The following is a 23861-nucleotide window of genomic DNA, read 5'->3' as shown; positions in this document are numbered from 1 at the left end:
AAATAATTTATTAATGCTGTCAAAAAGATAACATCCATTAACTGATTAGAATCAGTCAAGGTTCTCAAAACATACTCTTTAACTAAAAAAATAATGTTGCAGCTATATATAATTAACATTTCATAGTTATAATAACAAACAAAGTCATTTCATCTCTTAATGTGATCATCGCTGATATTTAAGAAAAATATAGAAAATAATGATTATGCACCTCATACTGAGCGTTTCCGTCATTGCCTAAATTATTCTTGCCCGTGTCGGCAAAAAAAGCAATTTGCCAAAGGAAACACATGTATTTAAAATAAATATTAAAATATTATAGCTTGACAAATGCCATCAAGTAGTACAACTTTTGAAATTGAGACCTGTCAAATGTTAATGATTAAAATGATCATTATCCCCATTGGTGGTCAAAAATTATCCAAATATATAATTTACGGCATTGGGTTTTTTTCACTCAGCAAAAAAAAAACAAAGGGTGTTGAGTGAAAAGGCAAGACAATTTCCTCTGTCCTTACAAACAGTCATTGTCAAAATTAAAAAAATATATAATTGTCATTTTCACATTTTCATACCATACAGCGTTGCTGTGACGAAAATTTCGAAGAAAGATCAATTTTCTCATTTATCATTGAAATGTTTCGTGTCGTGGTGATCATATGTTGCTGATTATTGTCAAGATTTTATGCGTTTCTGACGCATTGGTGTTGGTGAGTGTTGTTTTGGTGTTTGCCATCATTACTTAAATAAACATAAATAATTCCCTCTATTGCATACGTCATTTCGAGAGAAAACCACATCGATGATACCCTACCGAATGTGAGTCATGCATATTCGATGGTGGATCATGTATAGTATATAGTCTTCATGTAGACCGATTAGAAACGGAAATCCCATATCATTGGTATGGGCAGATGTCTTCGATCTTAGCTGCCAATTGACAGGGAAATCTAGCAAAATATGAAAGTAAAGATAAAAAAACCGTACATCGGCATTTAGAAAATTATTATTAATATTACAGATAACAATACGATGATTATTATCGTAAAAATCTCGGAATAAATCATATATCTAATCTTAGTAGTAAAAAAACTCCATTGAAATATGCCGCAATAAAATTAGAAATTCCAATTTTAGGTGGTGTCATAACGAACTCCAAACATCAAGTTCACGGTAATTCTCTTGAAAAATATATATCTAAAATCATCCAAATTTAGAATATTGTACCCACTGCGAAATCCAAATTCCGAATTTGAAATAATATTTGTGAAAAGTGTAGTAAACATCGTCAAAATAACATATATAGGGAGGTACTGTTATTTGAGAGCTATATGAAGATATGGACCTTACATGTAGGTAATTTTCTGTTGTAGGAGGTAGTACCTATTACGAACTCCAAATAAGAATTTTGGATTAAAATCATCAAATTTCCGAATATTGGGAGGTACCGTAATATGGGGGTTATACGAAGGCATGGACATTTTCAGTCATAGAAGGTAGTACCTGTTGTGAATCCAAATACCAAATTTGAAACAATTCCAGTTAAAAGTGTGACCCAAAAATACCGAATATAGGGAGGTTCAGTAATTTGAGGCCCACACAAAAACTTAGACCTGTTTAGCAAAATATCTGACCAAGAAGGTGGCGCCTATTGCGAACTCAAAATATCAATATAATTCTGTTGAAAAATGTATATAAAATCCTCAAAATACTGAGTATTGGGAGATACCGTTATATGGGGGCTATAAAAAGATGAGATATCGAAATTTGTAGACACAGTTTTATGGGAGCTTTACGAAAATATGGACCTATATATACAGTTCTATGTAAGAATGTTACCTACATGTGTTAAAGTTGTGGCTAAAGCCACCAAAACATATTAAATCTGTGCGGTAAAGTTATATTTGGGAAGGTATGGGTACTATAGCAAAACGTGGACCTACTTGACCCATTTTCAATGCCAAAAATCCTGCAGACATAAAATACATCTGAGTAAAATTTGACGAACCTACTTCTTTTAGTTCGAAAGGCAGACAAATTGACACACGCTAAATCGACATAGATTGTTATGCTGATCAAAAATATATACACATTGTGTGGTTACTTTGCTATGTAGCTTTTCAAAACGCCGGCATATATGTATTCTATTTTTACCTCTACTGTCAAAATCTGCTGGATTTTTTCCCTCCAAACGCCAAAACGTGCAGGTTTGCCCATATTCGACGGACCTTTGGGCCCCTTGGGCCCATTCCAATCGACGAGGCTTGTCCGCAGGCAACATTCTTTGCGTCGATTGAATTTTGTACGGGAACAAATGCAAATCAATGCGAATAATCCGTTGTAAAGTGGACCGAGCCATGCCCAACTGCTGAGAACGGCGTTTTTGCGATATCCTCGGCCGATCGCCTTGGTCGACTTTTATATGGCCTCTTCGGATTAGAAAGAGCCTTACCAGTCGAAAATTTTTCGTATAAACGCTTAATGGTGATCATAGAAGGCGCACTTCTCACATTTTTTAATGTTTTAAAAGCACGTTGAGTTTTCACAATTGACTTCTTCTGTTGAATGTAAATTTCAGAGCGCTCGCGTGGCGTGTATTGGTTCATAGTAAAAATCCGCTTGGACTGACGCTTCAAACGCGGTATGTCATTAAGCGATGTGACATCTCTGTCAAAATTTATGGCGTTGCCAGATGGGTCCGTCGAATATGGGCAACCCTGTACCTCATCAAGATTACGGTTTAAGAGCTTAGGTCTCTTTGGACCAAACCCGTTTCCGGACATTTGGAGTCGATCTAAGAGTATCCGTCCGTCTGTCTGGCTGCGCTTGATAACTCTCGAAGGGATTTAGTTCAAACTTGGTACATCGTTATATTATTATCAATTTAAGATCGAGATCCGTACCTCCCACACAAAAGGTCCATCTGGTACCTCCCCCACGAAACGTCATTTTTTTCCAAATAATATGTCTTGCTTCTTTGTAACTTTGCAGATCCTATTATATTCATCAGTGCTAAGTTCGGTGCGAAAGTGGACAAAATCGTCCTATTCCATCAAGTACCTCCCCCACAACGGGTCAAAATATTGAATAATTTTAGCTCTTATAAAACGTGAAATAAAAATTCGTTTCTCTTCAATTTTCCCACAATCAAATATCTCTCCCAACACAAAATATGTTATAAAGATTTTAGACATCGGTCCACTCCTTTTTGTATCTGTCCCACAAAGGGCCCGCTCCCTCGAAACCTCTCCTATGAAGGGTCAACAGTTTAAATAATTATAGCTAATATATCTCTTAACTGGTTTTTTGTATTGCTCATTGTTAGAGATCATTCCGATCGAATTTTTTAAAAAGAGTACATCAAATTCGTTCAAGTTTTCCCATCATATGTCATTGTTGAAGGCCAACGACCAACGTGCTGAACGTTCTCTTCAACAACCTTAATGAGTTGCTTGCAGATTGCATGGTTATTGAGCGTAAAAATTTGTTTGTCTTATCTCAAGGGAAGATCCCACTCAGCGCAGAACTTTTTTTCTAGTTCAAAATGTCACAATTTCTTAAGGAATTACACAATGAATGAGTTTTGGGAAATTGTCGACCATGCTGTTGTTGTTGCTAGTCTTGTGACCAGAAAAAACACACACCCCAACTAAAGGAGACACTAAACTAAACAAAAACGCGATGATGCTTTATGGCTAAAATTAGTTCTGGTTTTTGTATTCTCCAAACAATTTGGCGGCGATCAGTGCCGTGGTTTTTTCTCTTTGTTGTCGTTGTACGCTACGGTGCTAAGTGTCATCACAGAATTATAATAGACATCGACGCAGTGGCATATGAGATGTCTATAAATATATATGTTATATGAGTATAGGCGTGGGGAATATACAGTGGGTAACTGATATGTGCAACGCTTGAAAACTCAAAGAAAACTCAAGAAATATTTTTTTTATAGAATACTTTTTTTTTTAATTTGAATGAAATAAAAATTTAAAAAACATAAGTAAAAAAATAAAAAAGAAGAAATATTTTTTAATGTGAATGATTTTTTTATAAAAATCATATATTGTCGGAATCAACGCCCAAAACAAAGAACGAGATATAGATCGGATATAAAATATATTAAGCTTGAATATAGTCAAATATCCGATTTTTATTCAATTTCCCTTGGTGACAGGTATTACCAGATTTGTTTCATCATAACCTCGTTTTGCGAGGTAGCTATACCCTCCACCATTTAGAAGGAATTTGGAAATTTTCGAAAAAAAAAAACTTTGAAAAATATTTTTAGAATTACACAAATGTGAAATATTGGGAGTTACCGTTATATGGGGTTATACTAAATCTTGGACCTGTATAGGTAATTTTCTGTCATAGGCTGTAGTACCCGTTACGAACTGCAAATACGAAATGTGAAACAGTTCCTTTGAATAATGTCGCTAAAATTATTAAAATACCGGATATTGGGTTGTACTGTTATTAGGGGGCCATTCGATGACAGCGACTCACAAAGTCAATTTGCTATCAAAGGCTGTAGTTCCGATTACGAACATTCATTTGGAAATTTAAAAAAAATCTACTTCAATTCGTGATTTCTACAGAGGGATTTTACCAACGGAATGGCAAACTTAATATACCCTGCTTACTATAGTGGAAGGTACAAAAATCCACCCAGTCTTTTTCTGAAGGTTCCACTGTTTACCCTCGTGTGAATATGGAAATATTTAATGACTTCCAGACAGACAAATTACACATATTTCGTTAAGATCATTTGGATTGCGATCTATGTGTGATTGCGTGGATTCCACTTTTTGTTTTCAAACCATTTACAGTTGTCTGCAATTTACAACATTTATATGTAAAAATTATTTAATTTTTTTTTTCAATTGATCTACAAACAAGATCGTCAATATTTTACTGAAAATAATTTTTCCAACTAAATATTTGACATCACAAAAATAGTTCTGATTGATGGAATTATAGAGAAACAAATTGTTTGATTGATTTATAAGCGTACGAATTCAATTCTTTTTATGCCAGGGACCAGCAAATGAAAGAACTAATGTGTATGCAGTTCATCAATCGTCCCAAGAATGAAGAAGAAAATCAATTTATCATCAAACCTAATGATATCATAATTTTTCATATTATTAGGAAATTAAAATATTGATTCATATATGGTTGCTAATTTAGAAGTACTTGCAGTGAGTATAGGAAATCATTAATTTTATGCAGGAAATGGTTATAATTAATAAAAGTCAAAAACGGAATAAAATCAGACGGTATTTATAGTTATGTCCAATGTGGATTGGAAAATATATGGTCCAAATACTGCTCAAATAAAATTTATTTTTATTTTTGCGGGCTGCATATGTTAATATTATATTATAAATCACTGTTTAGAAACTTTTCAAGCCATTATTCGATTGAGATGAAATTTTCCATACAACATATTTTTCGCCCAAGGACGAATATATAGAAATTTGGTGAGAATCGGTTCAAAATTAAGATATAGCTCCCATATACATCTTTAACCGATTTCGGGTTCTTTGTCACCAAATATCAGTCCAAATGGAGTGAATTTTAGCACTTCCATCCGAATTTAGTCTAGAAGCAAATACATCATATTTGGTGAAAATAGGTTCAGATATAGCTATAGCTCTCATATGTATGTTTCATCAGATTTGGGGTTGTAAGTCCCTCACATGAGTAATATGCATTCCACAGATTTTTTGGACGAAATATGATTCAGAACATTTGGAATCGATCTAAGCGGTGACCGTTCGTCTGTTTCACAAGGAGTGCATGACATTTTTACCAAACTTAGATCGTGTTTGGAAAGGAGCAATATAGGTCCTTACCTTCTTCGTACTCCCCCTCCCTACAACCCACCCCCCATAAAAGCTTAAAAGCTAACAATTTTGTTTGAATTCCGAAAATCTTAAAACCTGTATGAGTGCAAGATAAGATACGAAATTGACAATATCCCATTCCTTCTGGTACAACACCCACAAATATGCAATATTTGAATAATTATATAACATGCGAAGCAAGTCAGGCATTCTCTTGAAAACTTAAGCAGATATTAGATGTGAATATGGGAATACATCAGATCACTACACAACAAAAGTTCAACATTTTCCATGAAAAAAAAATCTCCTATAAAAATGCATTAAGAAGTCGATATAGTCCGAACTTGACACGTCGAAATATTTATATTAGACTTAGGTAAAATGCGATGTGGAAAATATTGCTCCACTCATTCGGTACCGCTTCTTAAAGGGTCAATATTGCGAATGATCATATCAAATGTTAAAATATATTTAAAGAACGTAGAGAAGCAGTAATTTCTGCCTTGCCTAACATTGAACACCATGGAAGGAAATTGCAAATTTTCAAAAAAACAAGTTGAAAAGCAGTATGTTCGGCCGGGCCGATCTTTGAATACCCTCCCCACACTTGGAAAGAAATTGGAAATTTTCAAAAATAAAAAAATCCGTTAAAAATTCTGTTAAAATTTTAAAAATACTTATGCTTTGTTTGCCATAAACCATTACTATATTAAAATTCGAAACTTGAAATAAACGGTATATAGGGAGGTACCTGGACCTACATAGACAACTTTCTGTCACAGGCTGTAGCATCCATTACGAACTTCAAATACGACATTTCAAACAATTTCGGTCAGTATTGTACCTAAAATCATCAAAATACCGAATATAGGGAGGTACTGATATATGGGGCCTATACGAATTTTCTGTCACAGACTATAGCTCCCATTACGAACTCTAAATACATAATTTGAAACTACTCCGGCAAATAATGATGCTAAAATCATTAAAATACCGAATATTGGGAGGTACCGTTATATGGGGGCTATATGAAGAGTAGACCTGCACAGAAAATTTTATGTCATAGGCTGTAGTATCCATTACAAACTTCAAATACCAAGTTTGAAATTATTCCGGTGAATAATGTCGCTAAAATCATGAAAATACCGAATATCGGGAGGTACCTTTATACGGGGGCTATATGAAAACGTTGACCTATATGACCCATTTACGAACTTAACCTGCTTACTGGAAAAATAAACTGGTATGCAAAATTTTAGCCTTCTATCCTCAATTCGTTCGAAAGGTAGCTTAATTACTACAAACAGACGGACATCGTTAAATCGACTTAGAATTTTACGCTGATCCAGAATATATATATATATATATATTTGTTGGGTCTTACATGGACCAGTAAACGCAATTTTCGCCATATTCCATTACGATATGCAAATAAGAAACTTGAAAAAATCCCGGTGAATAATGTCGCTAAAATCATCATAATACCGTATATAGGGAGGTATCGTTATATGGAAGCTATACGGAGACGTGGACTTATGCAGCCCATTTTCCACATCAAAAGTCCTAAAGAACAAACACCTACGAAAAATGTTTACAGATCTCATTACAGGTCTACAATTCTTCAACATTCGCTTTTAACAAATGTTAGTTCTTTCGTAGTTATAATCGAGGATTTTCAACTGCCTTCAGAACAATGACCGTATTTTAAACATTATCGAACTTCTTCGATTTATTGAAAAACGGTTCAGATGTAAACATATGTAGAACAATTAAATTTCTAGTCAAATTCATTCACAATCACTGATCCATCATATATAAACCCATCTATTCTCTCTATTTCAGTTCTAACTGGTTCAGAAATCTTGTTGCACTAATAATTTGAATTTCGCACCGGAAGCTCATGTGCTCAATATATAAGTTGGGGTCCAGGTCTCATTAGGATATTTTCACAATAATTTTGCGTAAGTCACCAAACAGAATTTCACATATTTGCGAAAAAATAGATATTTTTTTTGGATTTCTATCTCAATATACATTGGATGCACCGGATTTGGAAATTCCATGTCATAAAACCTATTTATAACATAACAAAAGAGTTTGTATTAAACAGAATTATCCAAAAAATATATGTTCTTTGGATTATCTTTCGTCAGATCCACGTTAACCGAATACACTAAAACATTTAAAAATAGACAACATAAACATAAGATATCGTCAATTTCATTAGTCAGTCGAGTCAGTCATTTTTTTTTTCAAGTCATAAAAATACTTAAATGAGTATTCATCATAAAAATGTCAAATTCCACGCCAATAACAATAATTTCAACTTCAAAATGTTTGTACGCAGAAATAAAGAAAACAAAATGTCTTAAATAAATATATATATAAAAAAGTGAAAAAAATGAAAACAAAAAAAGAAATGACGATAACCCACCTGAAAAAATAGGCAAAAACACACCCACTGATAGTATTTGTAATGTTTCTTCTCGTGCAGATCACCATCGGAATTTCCAATTCCCGGATAGGGTACGGATACACCCTGTTTCTTGTGGAAATAACTTTTGAGCGCATACGTGGAATGGATCCAACAGTATGTGTTGAGAACATCTTCTGGAATATCTTTGGTGTGAACACAATCGATGGGATTACCGACATATTGGCGCGTGGTTATGATTAGGGAGAAGGACATCAATATCATCACAGTTATAGAATAATGCAGGCGAAATACTGGTGAATCGGTTTTAACGTGACTGACCTTTATAAGGTTTTTTAATCCACGGAATATATCTAACATTGTTCAGCAGCAGGAGAGGGGCGCGCGTTCCCACACACACACACACACGCACGTACACTTGCACACTCAACGGCACTGTGGGGCACAAACTGTATGTAGTGGGCGCGTAGGTGAACACGGATGGTAGCTCCGTTTTCGTGGATAAATGGGAGAATGGTCGAAACGTTTAGCGGCGTTTTGCTTTTGGTTTTAAATTAAGAAATTTTAAAAATCCTATAATTAATATGATTTTTTGCTTTAAATATATTTTTTATTTTCTTTTGTTTAAAATTAATAATAAAATGTAAAGTTACATTAATATTATCGTCGTATTAAAATTGTTGTTGCAATTTTTCGGTACTTTCTTTTTCTAGGCACTTCCATAGTTAATCGGGGCAGACTCAAATCTCTGTTGAATTTATTTGCATTTGCCGTGACGTCAGTGGCCAATGACAATGCAATCAGGGCACTGCATTTTCGTGCGGATTTCGTTGTTATTTTTATTGTATTAGGATTTCGATGTAAACACTTGAAATATAATTTATTCGTTATTAATTTCGCCGTTTTGTTCTTGTTGTTGCTGTCGTAGTGATCGTTGTAGTTGTTGTTGTTGGTATTATTCTTCTTGCATTTGATTATGTAAAAATGTGGTTGTTTCGTTTGTATGGAATTTTGCATTTTAGTAAGATTTGTTGCTACTTGCAATTGTTGCTGTTGCTATTCTTGTTGTTGTTGTTGGCGCCACAATATTCTGCTCCTTGCGTTCAGTTTTTTTTTTTTATTTTGTCTAAAATCTTGTCTTTTTTGCATTTGATAGCAAATGTTGTTCATAATAGCTTCTGTCTGTCTGTTTGTTTCGTTGTTTGTTTTTCCATGTGATTTTCACATTTCCCATTCGGTCAGACAAAAAAAGAAGCTTTTTCACTCTAATGACGCGAAAATCTTAAGACCATATCTCATAATAAGTATATAAGGCACTTTTATGATATTTGTTTTTTTTTTTCTTGTTCTTGTTGTGTTATTGTTATCTTTCGTTGTTTGGTTTGTGATATCACATACATAGCTTAAGTAACTCAATTTAGAGGATCACTAAATAGAAAACATATTTTATGAATTTGGGGTTTTTAATTTAATGCCACTCATCTTTTTTATTATTTATGTGTTTTGGTTTTTTTTTTAATTTTAAAGTGGTATTGAAAAATTATTTTAATTTATTTTGGCATTTTATGTTTTGTTGTTTAGAACTAAGAAAGTTGTTACGAACAAATTTTAAAACAGAAACTATGGAATATTTATATTGTGATGGACGCATACCTTAAGTATCTTCACCATGAGACTGATCTCACTTCAGATGTGGAGAGGTAGCAGAAAAAGTGAACCGATATTTATTATTTTCATAGTAGTTCTAATATAGAAAACAATATTTGAAGAAATTCGAAAATACCATTTTTAATGAGTAATTATTTTTTAAAATATTGGTCACTTTTTCAGTGTACTCTTGTGGGAACCAGAGAGAGAGGGAAGAAAATCAGACACTGATTTCACGGTATAAGAAACTGTTTATATTATTAAAAATGTTGACCTTTTAACAGGAGGTACAAGAAGAGTAAGCCATTATTGTAGATTTTCACGCTTGATCTAAATCTTATTGAAATATTACAATGTCTATATATGGAATATCTCTTTTGCCTAATAAAAGACTTGTCGTGGGCACCTGTTGTCCGAATTCAAATGTTCTGAAATGGATTCGGTCAAAGATACCAAATTCCTAAACGTGTTACTTTCATGGAATAGATGTTGGTACCTTAATCATTATTTAAGTAAAGAATAGAATTGTCAGCGTTCCCCTTCCATAAAACAAGTAAACAAAGGCTACAACCGGGCGGGCGATCACGCAAAATTATGTGGCAATTGCCTTATATTTACTCTTTTTGTCGTGTTTATAGGAGTTGGCCGTTGAATTCGAATTTTTATTTTTTTTCAAGCTAAAACCAGTAAAGAAATGACAAAAGTCTGGTGGGTCCGACTTGAAAATACCATACACCTCTAGGCATATTTAGTGGAGCTACCCATAGCAAATAAACCTTTATATTGGTAACTAATGTGAATGTGCAAAAATCCATCCAATTTAAGGTGATATTAACTATTAGGTGCTCATGTTACAAACAAATGCACAAAGACAAAATACCCTGTAATACAGTGTGGCGTAGAGTACAATCAAGGTCCCTTTCCGATCTCCATCCGGCTTCTGCCTTGTACTGAACTCTTAACATACAAAATATTACGCTTCAATCGGTCCATAATTGTAACCAATAAAGCGACTCAAAAAAATAAATAATTTTTTTTTTATCCATCACAACCCCTATATTATTATCTCCCCTAACAATTGGCTTCTATTTTGACCCTAACTCAAACTTCATGCAAAATTTCCAGAAAATCAAACCATTGTCGCCATTCAATTGATTGACTCAATTCAGCGAGGTTGTAAGATAGATAAAAATATACAGGGTGAGATGAAAAAACTGCAACCAACTTCAGACTGCTCTCATTTCTAAGACACTCGTCCGACAGCTGTTAAAATTATTCCAGTGACAGCTCATTGTATTTTTTATAAGCGTACAAAAGCATTTTGGTGCGAATTTTCCAGAAAAATAGTATTCGCTATGGAATTCAAGTGTGATTTCTATGGCTGGAAAACCACAAGTGGATATCGTTAGAGCACTCCAGCATTTAAATGTGAATGAATAATTTAAGTCTCGTACCATCGCTCGTTACCGTGATACTGGTAGCTTAGCACGATGTCAAGTAAGTGCAGGGAAGAAAACAGCAACATCAGCAGAAATGGTTCGAAAAGTAGAGTAGCTACTTGATCGAAATCCGCGTCGCAGTAGCAAAAAAATGGCTCGTGAGCCGAACATACCGCATATTCCATTCGGCAAATATTGTAAAATGAGCTCGGGGTAAATCCATTGAAATTCCAAAACAAAACAAAATGATCGTGTTTACTTGCCAAAGAGGTCAGCTGAATATGTGCACCTTCGGTTGGCCACCAGAACTCAAGCGCTGGCCATAGTGATGGTGTGGGCTTTCATAACAGCCGATGGTCGCTCTCCGCTCGTTTAATCGACCGTGGCATCAGAATAAATGCCGAATCTTATCGCGAAAATATTCTGAAGTGTGTATTAAAGCCTTTGACTCACAAACATTTTGTCCGCAGACCTTGGGTATTCCAACAGGACTCAGCTCAGCGCCATCGCACTTAGCACGCGCCACCCATTAATGGTTACAAAATGAGGTTTCTCGCTTCATTTCCAACGCACAAATGGCCACCAAAATCTCCGGACATTAATCCGTTGGACTATTGTGTCTGGAGTATTTTGGAAAGCAAGGTTGGAACTAAAAAATACCAAAGTGCCGATCACTTCAAGCAAGCGCTTCGCCGGAAATGGGCCAAAATACCGCAAAGCAACATTGGATGTGGCGTGTGACGGTTTCATTGGCCGTTTGAAGGCCGTAATTCGTTCCAAAGGCGACCAATTCGAACAAATCTAAACATATTCTAAAATTTGATGATATTAACTCATTTTTTGCATTCATTCAATGAAATTTAAAAAAAAGAATGTAAAAATAATGTTGTTTGATTTTGTTGCAGTTTTTTTATCTCATCCTGTATTTAATATCAGCCCAAATTTGTTAGACTTTTGTGTATTCAGCCGAATTTTTCCATTTGATGAAACTCGGTCCGGTATATCTATTGCTCCAATAAATATTTTTTAACAAAATCTTTATCAAAGTCGTATCATTCACATAAATTCCCAATATGTTACGGGAGCTGTACTAAATACGCATAGTGGTGTAGGGTATCATATAGTTGGCACCACCCGGCTTTTGATCTTTCCTTTCTGGTTAAATTTTTATATAGCCTTGGGCATTTACAAATTCACCTCAGTATTTTCAGATATATTTTGCATACCACTTTTAGGTATGGCCCCTAAGGATAAACTCCAATTTCATGTAATTTCTACCTTGTAATCATATTTTCCATTTAAGGTCGCCAAATTTTGTTATTGTGAGATCTTATTATGTACAAACACTGCTCCAAAAACCCCAATAGAGGCCCCCAGATCTGAATATTTTATAAATATTGTACCCGAAATTTCAATAAATGTTCCCTCAAGTTTTTTCCATTATAGAGGACAAAAGATAACGTTTTGTTCTCATGAAGATGATTTTTTTCTCTAACCTTAAAATGCGCAATGAATCATAATGTTAAAAAAATAAACAAAATTATTTTTTCCATAATGTTTCAAAAAAATTATGAAAGAATAACACCACCACTTAAAAGGAAATCGACCACAAAAAAACAATTATCACATTATTAATGATTATGAATCGATAGTTTTTTGCAGCTCATTAATAACTTTGCCACTAGGTATATGAATGAACATTTCAAAAGAATGGAATATTTTAAAATAAACACAAAATAATGGAAATATTTTTATTATAAAAAATTAATACATAATTAACTGAGCTGGTTGCGTTGTTAATGTGTTACTAAATAAATGCTAACACCTCATTAATCGCAGAGACATTGATTTGGATTTTTACAAAAAAATATCTTAATGAGAAAAAAACCAAATCAAAAAAGAAATAACTATCTGTATTAGATTATCTTGTTCAATGTCATGATTAAAATGATTTTAATTCACTCAAATCCTATGTAGGAATATTTTTAAGGAATTTTATTTTTTTACGGAAACGGGTGGTAGTTTCGACAACAACAGCCAAATATATCTAAACAGTGTGTTTTGTAGCCAATGGATTAATGTAATCGATTTACACATCATTCCCCCCGGGCGATAAAAGAAAGCGTGAAAATTGTAGGACGAAAAATTAAAAATAAACAAATGCACAGTGTTTCAAAGCAACATTACAAAAAAAAAAAAATACTCAGTATACATGAATCGCTCTTTTAACAACTTTTACCTATGATTTGGTATCGCAAGGAGGACCATAAGGACCATAGTATGTTACAGACATAACGTTCAAGGTTTTTTGCCAGATCCTATTTTATACCCTCAGCTATATGGCTACAGAGGGTATATATCATTTGAAGGTATATATCATTTAGCCAAAACGTGCCTCATCGAAATAACAGTTTTAGACCCTAGGTCTCTTTGTACCAAATCCGTTTCAGGATATTTGGAGTCGACACAGCGATGTCCGTCTGCCAGTCTGCCTGTCTGCTGGTTGGTATGCACGATAACTCTCAAAGGGAGTACCCGATTTGATCCAAACTTGGTACATCGTAATATTATTATCAAACTTAGCTTGAGTTCGGAGACTGGCAATATCGGTTCACTCCTTCTTGCACCTACAATACACGTCAAAATTTTCAAAATAAAAAAATAATTTACTGCACAGAAAGAGGAAGGATAATCTGAATTTTTCTACAACTTTGCAGATCTTAATATTTGAATCAGGTCAGGTGAGAAAATGAACACTATCGGTCGACTCCATAAAGTACCTCGCACACAACAGCTCGACATTTTAAAGACTTATAGTTGTTATAAAATAAACACATCACAATACTTTTATTAACCCAAGGTCTGGTGTGAGGATGGAATATATCGGTCCACGCCTTCGGGTACCTTCCCCATAAAGGATCAAGATTTGATATTTCCATGAACCTTATAAAACACCAAATTAACATTCGATTTCATTCAGACTTGACACATCTCAATTTTTCTATCAACACAAGATCTATTATAAAGAAGGTAGAGATCAGACCATTCCTTCTGGTACCTTCCCCACAAAGGGTCAAAGTTTTCAATAACCAAAGCGATTACACAATCCGAAATAAGCATCCGGTTCTCTTCATATTTCACACATCCCATTCTTTCTACTAATACATGATCTGCTGTGAAGTTGGGATATATCGGTCCACTCCTTGTGGTAACTCCCCCACAAAGGGTCAAAATTTGGAAAAATCTTGAAGATGATAAAACGTGATTTTAACTTCCGTTTCAGACTTGATACATCTCAATATTTTCATTTACACAAGATATGTTATAAAGATGGTAGAGATCGGACCATTTCTTCTGGTACCTCTCCCACATGGGGTTCAAAACACTCAAAGAAAGTGAAATAAGCATTCAACTCTCTTCAAATTTCACACATACAAACATTTTACTAACATAAGATCTGTTGTGAAGATGATATATATCTGCGAACCCCTTCTGGTACCCCACCCACAAAGTGTCACAATTTTAAATAATTTTATCTGTCATAATTTACGAAATAAATCAGCGATTCTTTACAACTTGCTACATCTAAAGATTTCCGTCAACCAGAAACCTAATAAAAAACCCAATAAGGAAAGCTCAAAAGTCTAGCGGTATATGATACCCTACACCACTATGCATATTTAGTAGAGCTCTCGTAAAAAAAGGTTTATATTGGGCATTTCTGAGCTCTATGAGATATCTGGTACAAAATATGATTTTGGTAGAGTGCATATCCGAAAGTTGGAGATTTAAACACCAAATCGGATGAAACATATATATGGAAGCTATAGCTATATCTGAAGCGATTTTCACCAATTTTTAAGTATTAACTTCTTGAATGAATTCACTTGGAAGTGCAACATTTCACTCACTTTGGGCTGATGTTAGCCATTTGGCGCACAAGAAACCTAAAATCGGATGAACATATATAGGGGAGCTGTATCCAAATCGGAACCGATCTTTATAAAATTTGAATCATGTATTGCAGGGCTGAATCTAATATCTGGTACTAAATATCAATTTGTGGGATGTATATTACGAATGTGAGGAAGATATATATGGGAGCAATATCTAAATTTGGACCGATTTTCCCAAATTTCAATAGGCCTTGAGCCAAACAAATGTTATTTCCAAAATTTCATCTCAATCGAATAATAAATGCGATCTGCATTTTGTTTACAAAAATACATGGACAGACAGACGGACGAACATACTTAAATCGACTCATAATGTGATTCTATGCTCATCACCAAAAGGAATTATGGGTCTATCTCGTTTCCTTCTCCATGTTACAAACAAATGCACAAAGACATAATACCCTTACCACTATGTGGTGTAAGGTATAATTATGTATGATAATTTAAAGAAAATGTTAAAATATGCATTTAATACCAGGTATAGTGGACCAAAGTATCCATTTTCATACTTCATCTAATATAGATGAATAAAATTGTACCGGCAGAAAATCGTACATTTATATCTAATTTTATCACAAACTCCATAATCATCTCAGCTTAGGAAGGAAAGGTGGACAATATAGTCCAAACCTGGCACGTCGCAATATTTATATCATATTTATCTAGATCTGATATCAAATGGGCAATACTGGGTCATTCCTTCGGAACCTACTCCATAGGGGGTCAATAGTTTGAATAATCATAACAGAAGTCAAAATATATTTAAATAATCTAACAATGGCTGGAGGCATACAGCTGTCGGAAAAACCGTCTGATACTTTTTTTCATTTCAATTCTCCCTCCTTGAAGATTTTTTGATTTTTTTTTACTTCTGAAGTTTATTAGCAGATTCTGATTTTTTTATTCTACGACACTTACAATTTTAGTTTTCAGACAAATATATTCTAGACACTGTGCAGTAAAGAAATCGACATTTTTTTAGTAAATAGACATGTTTCTCAAACATATTTCCCCCGAATACTAACAAAACAAAAAAAAATTATATACCATAAGAGCTAAACAATGAAAAATTCTAAAAATAGATTTTTTTAAAACAACAATTCCAGATACAAAATAATTTTGAACTATCCAAAAAAAAAAAAAATTAAAACATTCCCAACACCCAAGCAATTTCTTCTTGCCACCAAATGAACAGAAAAAAAACTTAATTTCAATAAACAAAAAGAGCAAAGAACTACATAAATGAACCAACGAAAATCCAAAAAAGATCATTCCAAAATTGAGCGAAATATCCAAAACACAAATCACAAACACAAAAAAAAAAAAAAAAACAACAATTCAGATAAATTCGTACAATTCACTCCCATCGAGTAAATAAATTCGTTTTCATACATTTTTCAATGATGTTCAATGGGTATCGGTGAGTTTACAGACTGCCGTTGTTGCCACCGGCTGAGTGACTGGCCGACTGCCCGCCGGCCTCAATGTGAAGACGGCACAAGATCTTCCTTCTTCTTGCATATATGGAGCAAACAAACAAAAAATAGTCAAACAAACATACATATTTCGTTCTATGCACGTGTGCGTATGTCGGTGTGTGTGTACAAATTGAATTATTTTTTTTTTCGCTTCCAAAATTTATACCAAAAGTCAATGCTTTCAATTAAAATATTGTTTAAACACAAACATTTCAGGCAAGCACGCACCGTTGCCCTATTATCATACATATGGTAGGTATTTGAGCTCTATGTGCATCTGTTCAGCTTGGCGTTTTTTCGTAAAATGCGCTATGAAACACGCGCCAAATGACGCGTTTTTTGTGTGTGAAAGCTACTATTACTGGGAGCTCAACAGAAACATGTGGCAAGATTCAAATATTTCCCATTTTCTATTGACACATTTTTTTATTATTTTTCGAAAATATGAAAATTAATCGTAATGTACATTAGGGAGTGGAGAACTTTTTACAAAAAAAAAAATACCATTACATTTCATGCCAGCGAAATTCTCCAATAAAAACTGAGAAATATTAATTAATTTAGTCAACTCAAGATATTGAATTTCATAATCAGCATCGATTTTTCCAACGAATTTACATACAGGGTTGCCCATATTCTACGGACCCATCTGGCAACGCCATAACTTTTGACAGAGATGTCACATCGCTTAATGACATACCGCGTTTGAAGCGTCAGTCCAAGCAGATTTTTACCATGAACCAATACACGCCACGCGAGCGCTCTGAAATCGTTGAAATTTACATTCAACAGAAGAAGTCAATTGTGAAAACTCAGCGTGCTTTTAAAACATTAAAAAATGTGAGAAGTGCGCCTTCTAAGAACACCATTAAGCGTTTATACGAAAAATTTTCGACTGGTAAGGCTCTTTCTGATCCGAAGAGGCCATATAAAAGTCGACCAAGGCGATCGGCCGAGAATATCGCTGCCGTACGAGCCAGTGTTTAGAGGTCCCCAAGAACATACCAAAAACGCCGTTCTCAGCAGTTGGGCATGGCTCGGTCCTCTTTACAACGGATTATTCGCATTGATTTGCATTTGTTCCCGTACAAAATTCAATTGACGCAAAGAATGTTGCCTGCGGACAAGCCTCGTCGATTGGAATGGGCCCATGGGTCCATTGAATATGGGCAACCTTGTACGTTGGAAAGGTCAAATATCGAGCGGGGCCAACTACGTGATACCCTACACCACTATGCATATAAAGAAGGTCTCCCGTAACAAAAAAAATATATATGAACCTTATTTAAGTGCGTATCATGGCTTTAGAGTAGCCACAATATATGGTGAATATGTATATAATAGGATGAAAATGTATATCGAAGGTATACAAAAATCGGAATCGATATCGATAAAAATTTTTGAGATGTATCTGATGTTCGGTATCATATATCATTGTTGAGGAGTGTATATTACGCATGAACAGACTTTAGCATACAATCGAATAAAACATATACAGGGTAAAATGGAAAAACTGCAACCAACTTCAAACTGATGTCATTTCTAAGCCACTTGTAAGACAGCTGTTAAAATTATTTCAGTGACAGCTCACTATATTGTTTACAAGCGTACTAAAGCATTTTGGTGAGAATTTTCCAGAAAAAAAGTTATTCGTGATGGAATTCAAGCGTGATAGTGCGATTTCTTTATATTTGGCTGGAAAAACACAAGTGGGTATCGTTAGAGCACCCCAGCATCAAAAAGCTAATAAATCTTTTGTGCATTGTACCATCGCTGATTACCGTGATACTGGTAGCGTAGCCCGACGTAAAGGAAGTCGACGGAAGAAAACAGCAAAATCGGCAGAAATGGTTCCAAAAGTAAAAAAGCAACTTGATCGGAACCCGCGTCGCTGTCGCTGCGAGCTGAGCTGAACATACCGCAATATTCCATTCGGCAAATATTGAGAAATGAGCACGGCGTGAAGCCATTGAAATTCCAAAAAGTGCAAGAACTTTGAACGCAACAGAAAAAATAGACTCAAAAGAGCTAAAGAGATGCTTCGCTTGACCGAAAGTGGTGAACTGCCGAATTTAGGTTTCTCCGATGAGAAAACATTCGCTGTCCAGCAGTTTGTAAACAAACAATATGATCTTGTTTTCTTGCCAAAGAGGTGAGCTGAAAATGTGCACCTTCGGTTGGCCACCAGAACTCAAGCTTAGGCCATGGTGATGTTGTGGACCGTCATAAAAGCCGATGGTCGCTCTCCGGTAGTATTTATCGACCGTGGCATAAGAATATATGCCGAATATTATCGCGAAAATATTCTGGAGGGTGTATTTAAGCCTTGGGCACGCAAAAATTTAGCCACAGACATTGGACATTCCAACAGAATTCAGCACCATCGCACTCAGCACGCGCCACCCAAGATTGGTTACAATATGAGGTTCCTCACTTCATTTCCAGCGCACAATGGCCACCAAAATCTCCGGATAACAATCCGTTGGACTATTGTGCCTGGAGTATTTTGGAAAGCAAGGTTGACACTAAAAAATACCAACGTGTCGATCACCTCAAGCAAGCGCATCGCCGGGAATGGGCCAAAATACCGCAGAGCAGTATTCGGGCAGCGTGTGACAGTTTCATTGGCCGTTTGAAGGCCATAATTCGAGCCGAAGGTGACTAATTTAAACAAATCAAAACTAATTCTAAAATTTAATACTATTTCCGACATTTTTTGCTTTCATTCAATAAAATTTAAAAAAAGTAAAAATTATGACGTTTGACTTTGTTGCAGTTTTTTTATGTCACCCTGTATCGATTTTCAACTAATTTGAGGTTGGTACCAAATAACATTAAAAATATTTATTGGAGAAATAGATATACCGCACCGAATTTCACCAAATGGAAAATTTTTGATGCGTACTAAATATTACTATATTTGGTATTGGGATTAGGAACAGGGCTAAAATTCTGAAAAGAAAAAAAATTGAATAATTTATACAACCTTTAAAGTCTGAAAACTTTGTTTAAAAAGGCTTAGCACGAACTGTGGAATTTTCGATGACGAAGTAGCGGCCACTTGATAATTCGCACCTCTCACACCATCTTATCAAATTTCTACAAATTTATTATTTATAACAATCAACTATATGTCCTAGAAGACATCATAAGCCAGGAGTTAGTGTTTACTAATTTGCCAAAAACAATAGAAAATATTTCCATTTTTTTATAAAAAATTTCCTCTTTCTTTTTCCGATTTGATGTATGAAAATAACATAAAATCTTGTGCAGTTAGAAAGCGTCAATGGAAGCAATATTCCGTACAAAATTTCGCTATATATCGCAGAATAATTCATATATCCAGGTTAAATAGTTTGAAAAAAAAATTGAAATGTTTGCCTTACAAGTGAAATTTATGTTTTAACCCTTTTTACAGCTGAGTTAACATGTTTCAATTTTAAGTCAAAATCTCCCATATTACTTAATTTTCTGGGGATAGTATCAAAGGGAGAAATATTGTGGATCAAATTTCAATGTGAGTCTCCGAATAAATAAAATTCGAATTTTCAATATGTACCATGAAAATATAACATTTATTTTGGTTTATAAAAACCATTATTATTTTCGGAAAAAATTAAGCTCCTTTTCTGAATTTGCAGAAAATGTTCTTATAATTTCACTGTCCTATATCTAGTCTGACTGTGGAAAATTCTTATTGGGATTGATAGTACTCGCTTTGTAGATCAAAACCCCAAAGAGTTTCGGGTTCTTAAACCAAACTATTATAAGGTCTTTATGTTGTCCTTGCTATATAGAGAGGGGTCCAATAGCTTGAGATATATTGCGCAACATTTTATATAGCTTTGGAAAGCTATAGAAAGCTGTGGATTACTTCTGGGATCATTGGTTTAAAAAAATGTACCACTTGTTGGTATAGTCCCTAAAATGGGTAAAACCCATTTCATTTCGCCAAATTTTGGTATTTTGAATTATCCTGATGTAGAAACGCATCAAAATTCATCAATATTGGACTAGAATCTATTTTCATTTATGCGAGATTTTTTGGTCAAAGCAAGTATGGTAACAGACATGTTCCTTAATACGTGACCGCTGCCAATGCAAATTAAAGTCTGCACTTTTGAAAATTCAAATTTGAATATATCTCGTTAGTCTTGCAACAGCATTCCTTTAACCTTCATTTAAAAAAAAAAAAATAAAAATTGTTATTAATAATAATAATAACCAATTCAGTGTCGAACTTTCAAAGTCAATGTCTAAATTTTGTACTGCCATGAAATGTGCACAATTTTAAAACAAATATTTGAAAATTACTTCGTATACAACCATTAATAAAGTGGTCTGTTTAATAGCAATTTTCAATTGATATTGGAAAAATATTTTATAATTTTCTATTACAGAAATGTTTTTGAACAACAAATTATATGCAATTTCTGAATTCGATTGCAATCAATTGAAATATTCAAAAGTGAATTTCAGAAAAAAAAATCAAAGAACAAAATCCATATCACTTGAGAAAATACATTTTTTTTCTTATCGCATTTATTCATACATGGGGAAAACCTCGAATTATGGTCAAAATGCCATAAACAAAGTAGCACAAAAATGTATATATATTTTTAACATTTTTCATTGTTTTTAATATTTTCTACAATGAGTTGTATATAGCAATAAACAGCCACTTAATGATAAGACATATGATGGTGACTAATGGTCTTTTCCTGAAATGAGCTCAAAAAACAAAATTTTTCACAAAAAATTAAAAAAAAAAACGAGGAAATAATTTTCCCCATCATATTTATCATAATTTGCTCTGCCAACCATACAACCACAACCCACAAAAACATGAGACACAATTTGTTAACAATTATTGAGGAAATTATTATTGTTGTGGTTCTGTTTTTAAAATATCACATATGTGTATGTGTACATGAGTGCATCCCATGCACATATGTTTGTGTTAATAATAAACCTCTTTAGAAATTGGGTTGAATTGATAAGAGCAATGAGGAGCTACCGCAGCAGCATGCGTGCACGAAATTAATATCTTGAAAATATTCACACCTTCAGCTGATGATGGACATGACCATAAACCTTAACCCATAGTGAGTCAGAATAGTGTACACAAATATCGAGTAAACAGTAGTCTCAAGAAGTGCACCAAAAAAATATGGAAGGGTTGAAAGATACAAATGATGCACTACATGATTCTAATTGGCGGATAGGGTGAATAAAATTAAGAGGAACTTTTTGATTAAAGGAGAAAATGTTACAAATGAATAAAAAGATGCCATGTTAAGGCACCAGAAAAAGTGTATGTCTCTATACCGTATTATCGTATATTATGAGTTGTCATAAGCTCCAAAAATGGAAATAATAACAGAAAAAATCGAGCAGATTATGAAAGTAGAGCTAAAAAAGCATTTCGGAAGTTTATATCCCTAAGCTATCTAAATAGAGGGGAATCACAATTCAACATTTTTGAAATGTTTGGATTAAAATTCCTTGGAAGGCATTAATTTTAAGAATACTGGGTGATACGAAAAATCTGCAACCAACTTCTGACTGCTGTCATTTCAAAGCCTCTCGTCCGACAGCTGTTAAAATTATTCCAGTGACAGCTCATTACATTGTTTACAAGCGTACAAAAGAATTTTGGTGAGAAATTTTCCAGAAAAAATGTTATCCGGGATTTAATTCAAGCGTAATAGTGTGATTTCTTTTTATTTGGCTGAAAAACCACAAGTGGCTATCGTTAATGCACTCCAGCATTTTAATGTGAATACATTATTTGTCGCTCGTTACCGTGATACTGGTAGCGTTGCTCGACGTCAAGGAAGTGGACGGAAGAAAACAACATCATCAGCAGAAATGGTTCAAAGGAAAGAAGCGACTTGATCGAAACCCGCGTCGCAGTGACCGAAAAATGGCTCGTGAGCTGAACATATCGCAATATTCCATTGGCAAATATTGAAAAATAAAGCCATTGAAATTTCCAAAAAGTGCAAGAACTTACACCACAACAGAAAGAAAACAGACTCAAAAGAGTTAAAGAGTTGCTTGGCTTGGCCGAAAGTGGTGAACTGCCGAATTTGGTTTTCTTCGATGAGAAAACATTCATTGTCCAGCAGTTTGTAAACAAACAAAATGATCGTGTTTACTTGCCAAAGAAGTCAGCTGAAAATGTGCTCCTACGGTTGGCCACCAGAACTCAAGCACCGGCCATGATGATGGCGTGGGCCGCCATAACAGCCGATGGACGCTCTCCGCTCGTATTAATCGACCGTGGCATCAGAATAAATGCCGAATATTATCGCGAAAATATTCTGGAGGGTGGTATTAAAGCCTTCGGCACGCAAATGTTTTGGCTGCAGACCTTGGACATTTCAACAGGACTGAGCACCATTGCACTTAGCACGCGCCACCCAAGAATGGTTATAAAATGAGGTTCCTCGCTTCATTTTCAGCGCACAAAGGTCACCAAAATCTCCGGATACCAATCCGTTGGACTATTGTGTCTGGAGTATTTTTGAAAGCAAGATTGGCACTAAAAAATACTAAACTGTCGATCGCCTTTAGCAAGGGCTTCGGCGGGAATGGCCCAAAATACTGCAGAGTAACATTCGGGCAGCGGTTTCATTGGCCGTTTAAAGGCCATAATTCCATAACGACCAATTCGAACAAATCTAAACATATCCTACAATTTGATGCTATTTCCGACATTGTTTTGCTTTCATTCGATAAAATTAAACAAAATGTAAAAATTATGGAGTTCGACTTTCTTGCAATTTTTTATCTCACCCTGTATTTACATTAGACTTAGGAGAGGAAGGAATATGGAAAATATGGTCCCTGCAGGTTCTTATAGCTCTGACAAAATAGTCATAGGTTCCGTGTAGTGCTACAATACACCCCCCCCCCCACCCATGCAAAAATATCTTAGCTATTTAAAAAAAAGAAAAAATAAAGACTAACTGGCATTCAAATTCGATATTATACCGCAGTCTTTACACCCTACACCACCCTGTGGTCAGAGTATTACATTTTTGCTTGTAACA

General features: G+C 34.6%; 1 protein-coding gene across 4 annotated transcripts in view; it reads right to left on the bottom strand.

Annotated features, from left to right (window-relative positions):
• The window catches only part of LOC101897882 (innexin shaking-B), a 703106-nt gene that overhangs the window by 18967 nt on the left and 660278 nt on the right, over positions 1-23861 (bottom strand). For 3 of the 4 annotated variants that reach the window (XM_059120858.1, XM_059120859.1, XM_059120860.1), the window contains exon 2: positions 8284-9711. The exons of the other annotated variant lie outside the window; for it this stretch is intronic. In XM_059120858.1, the coding sequence (XP_058976841.1) occupies positions 8284-8643 (360 nt within the window). In that variant the 5' untranslated portion in view covers positions 8644-9711. The remainder of the gene's footprint in view (positions 1-8283; positions 9712-23861) is intronic. 4 annotated transcript variants of the gene reach the window in all.

This window comes from Musca domestica, unplaced genomic scaffold (assembly GCF_030504385.1).
Source record: "Musca domestica strain aabys unplaced genomic scaffold, Musca_domestica.polishedcontigs.V.1.1 18, whole genome shotgun sequence".
NCBI lineage: Eukaryota > Metazoa > Arthropoda > Insecta > Diptera > Muscidae > Musca > Musca domestica.
The sequence above is the reverse complement of the archived record's forward strand: the minus strand, read 5'-3'. Positions and strand labels throughout refer to the sequence as shown.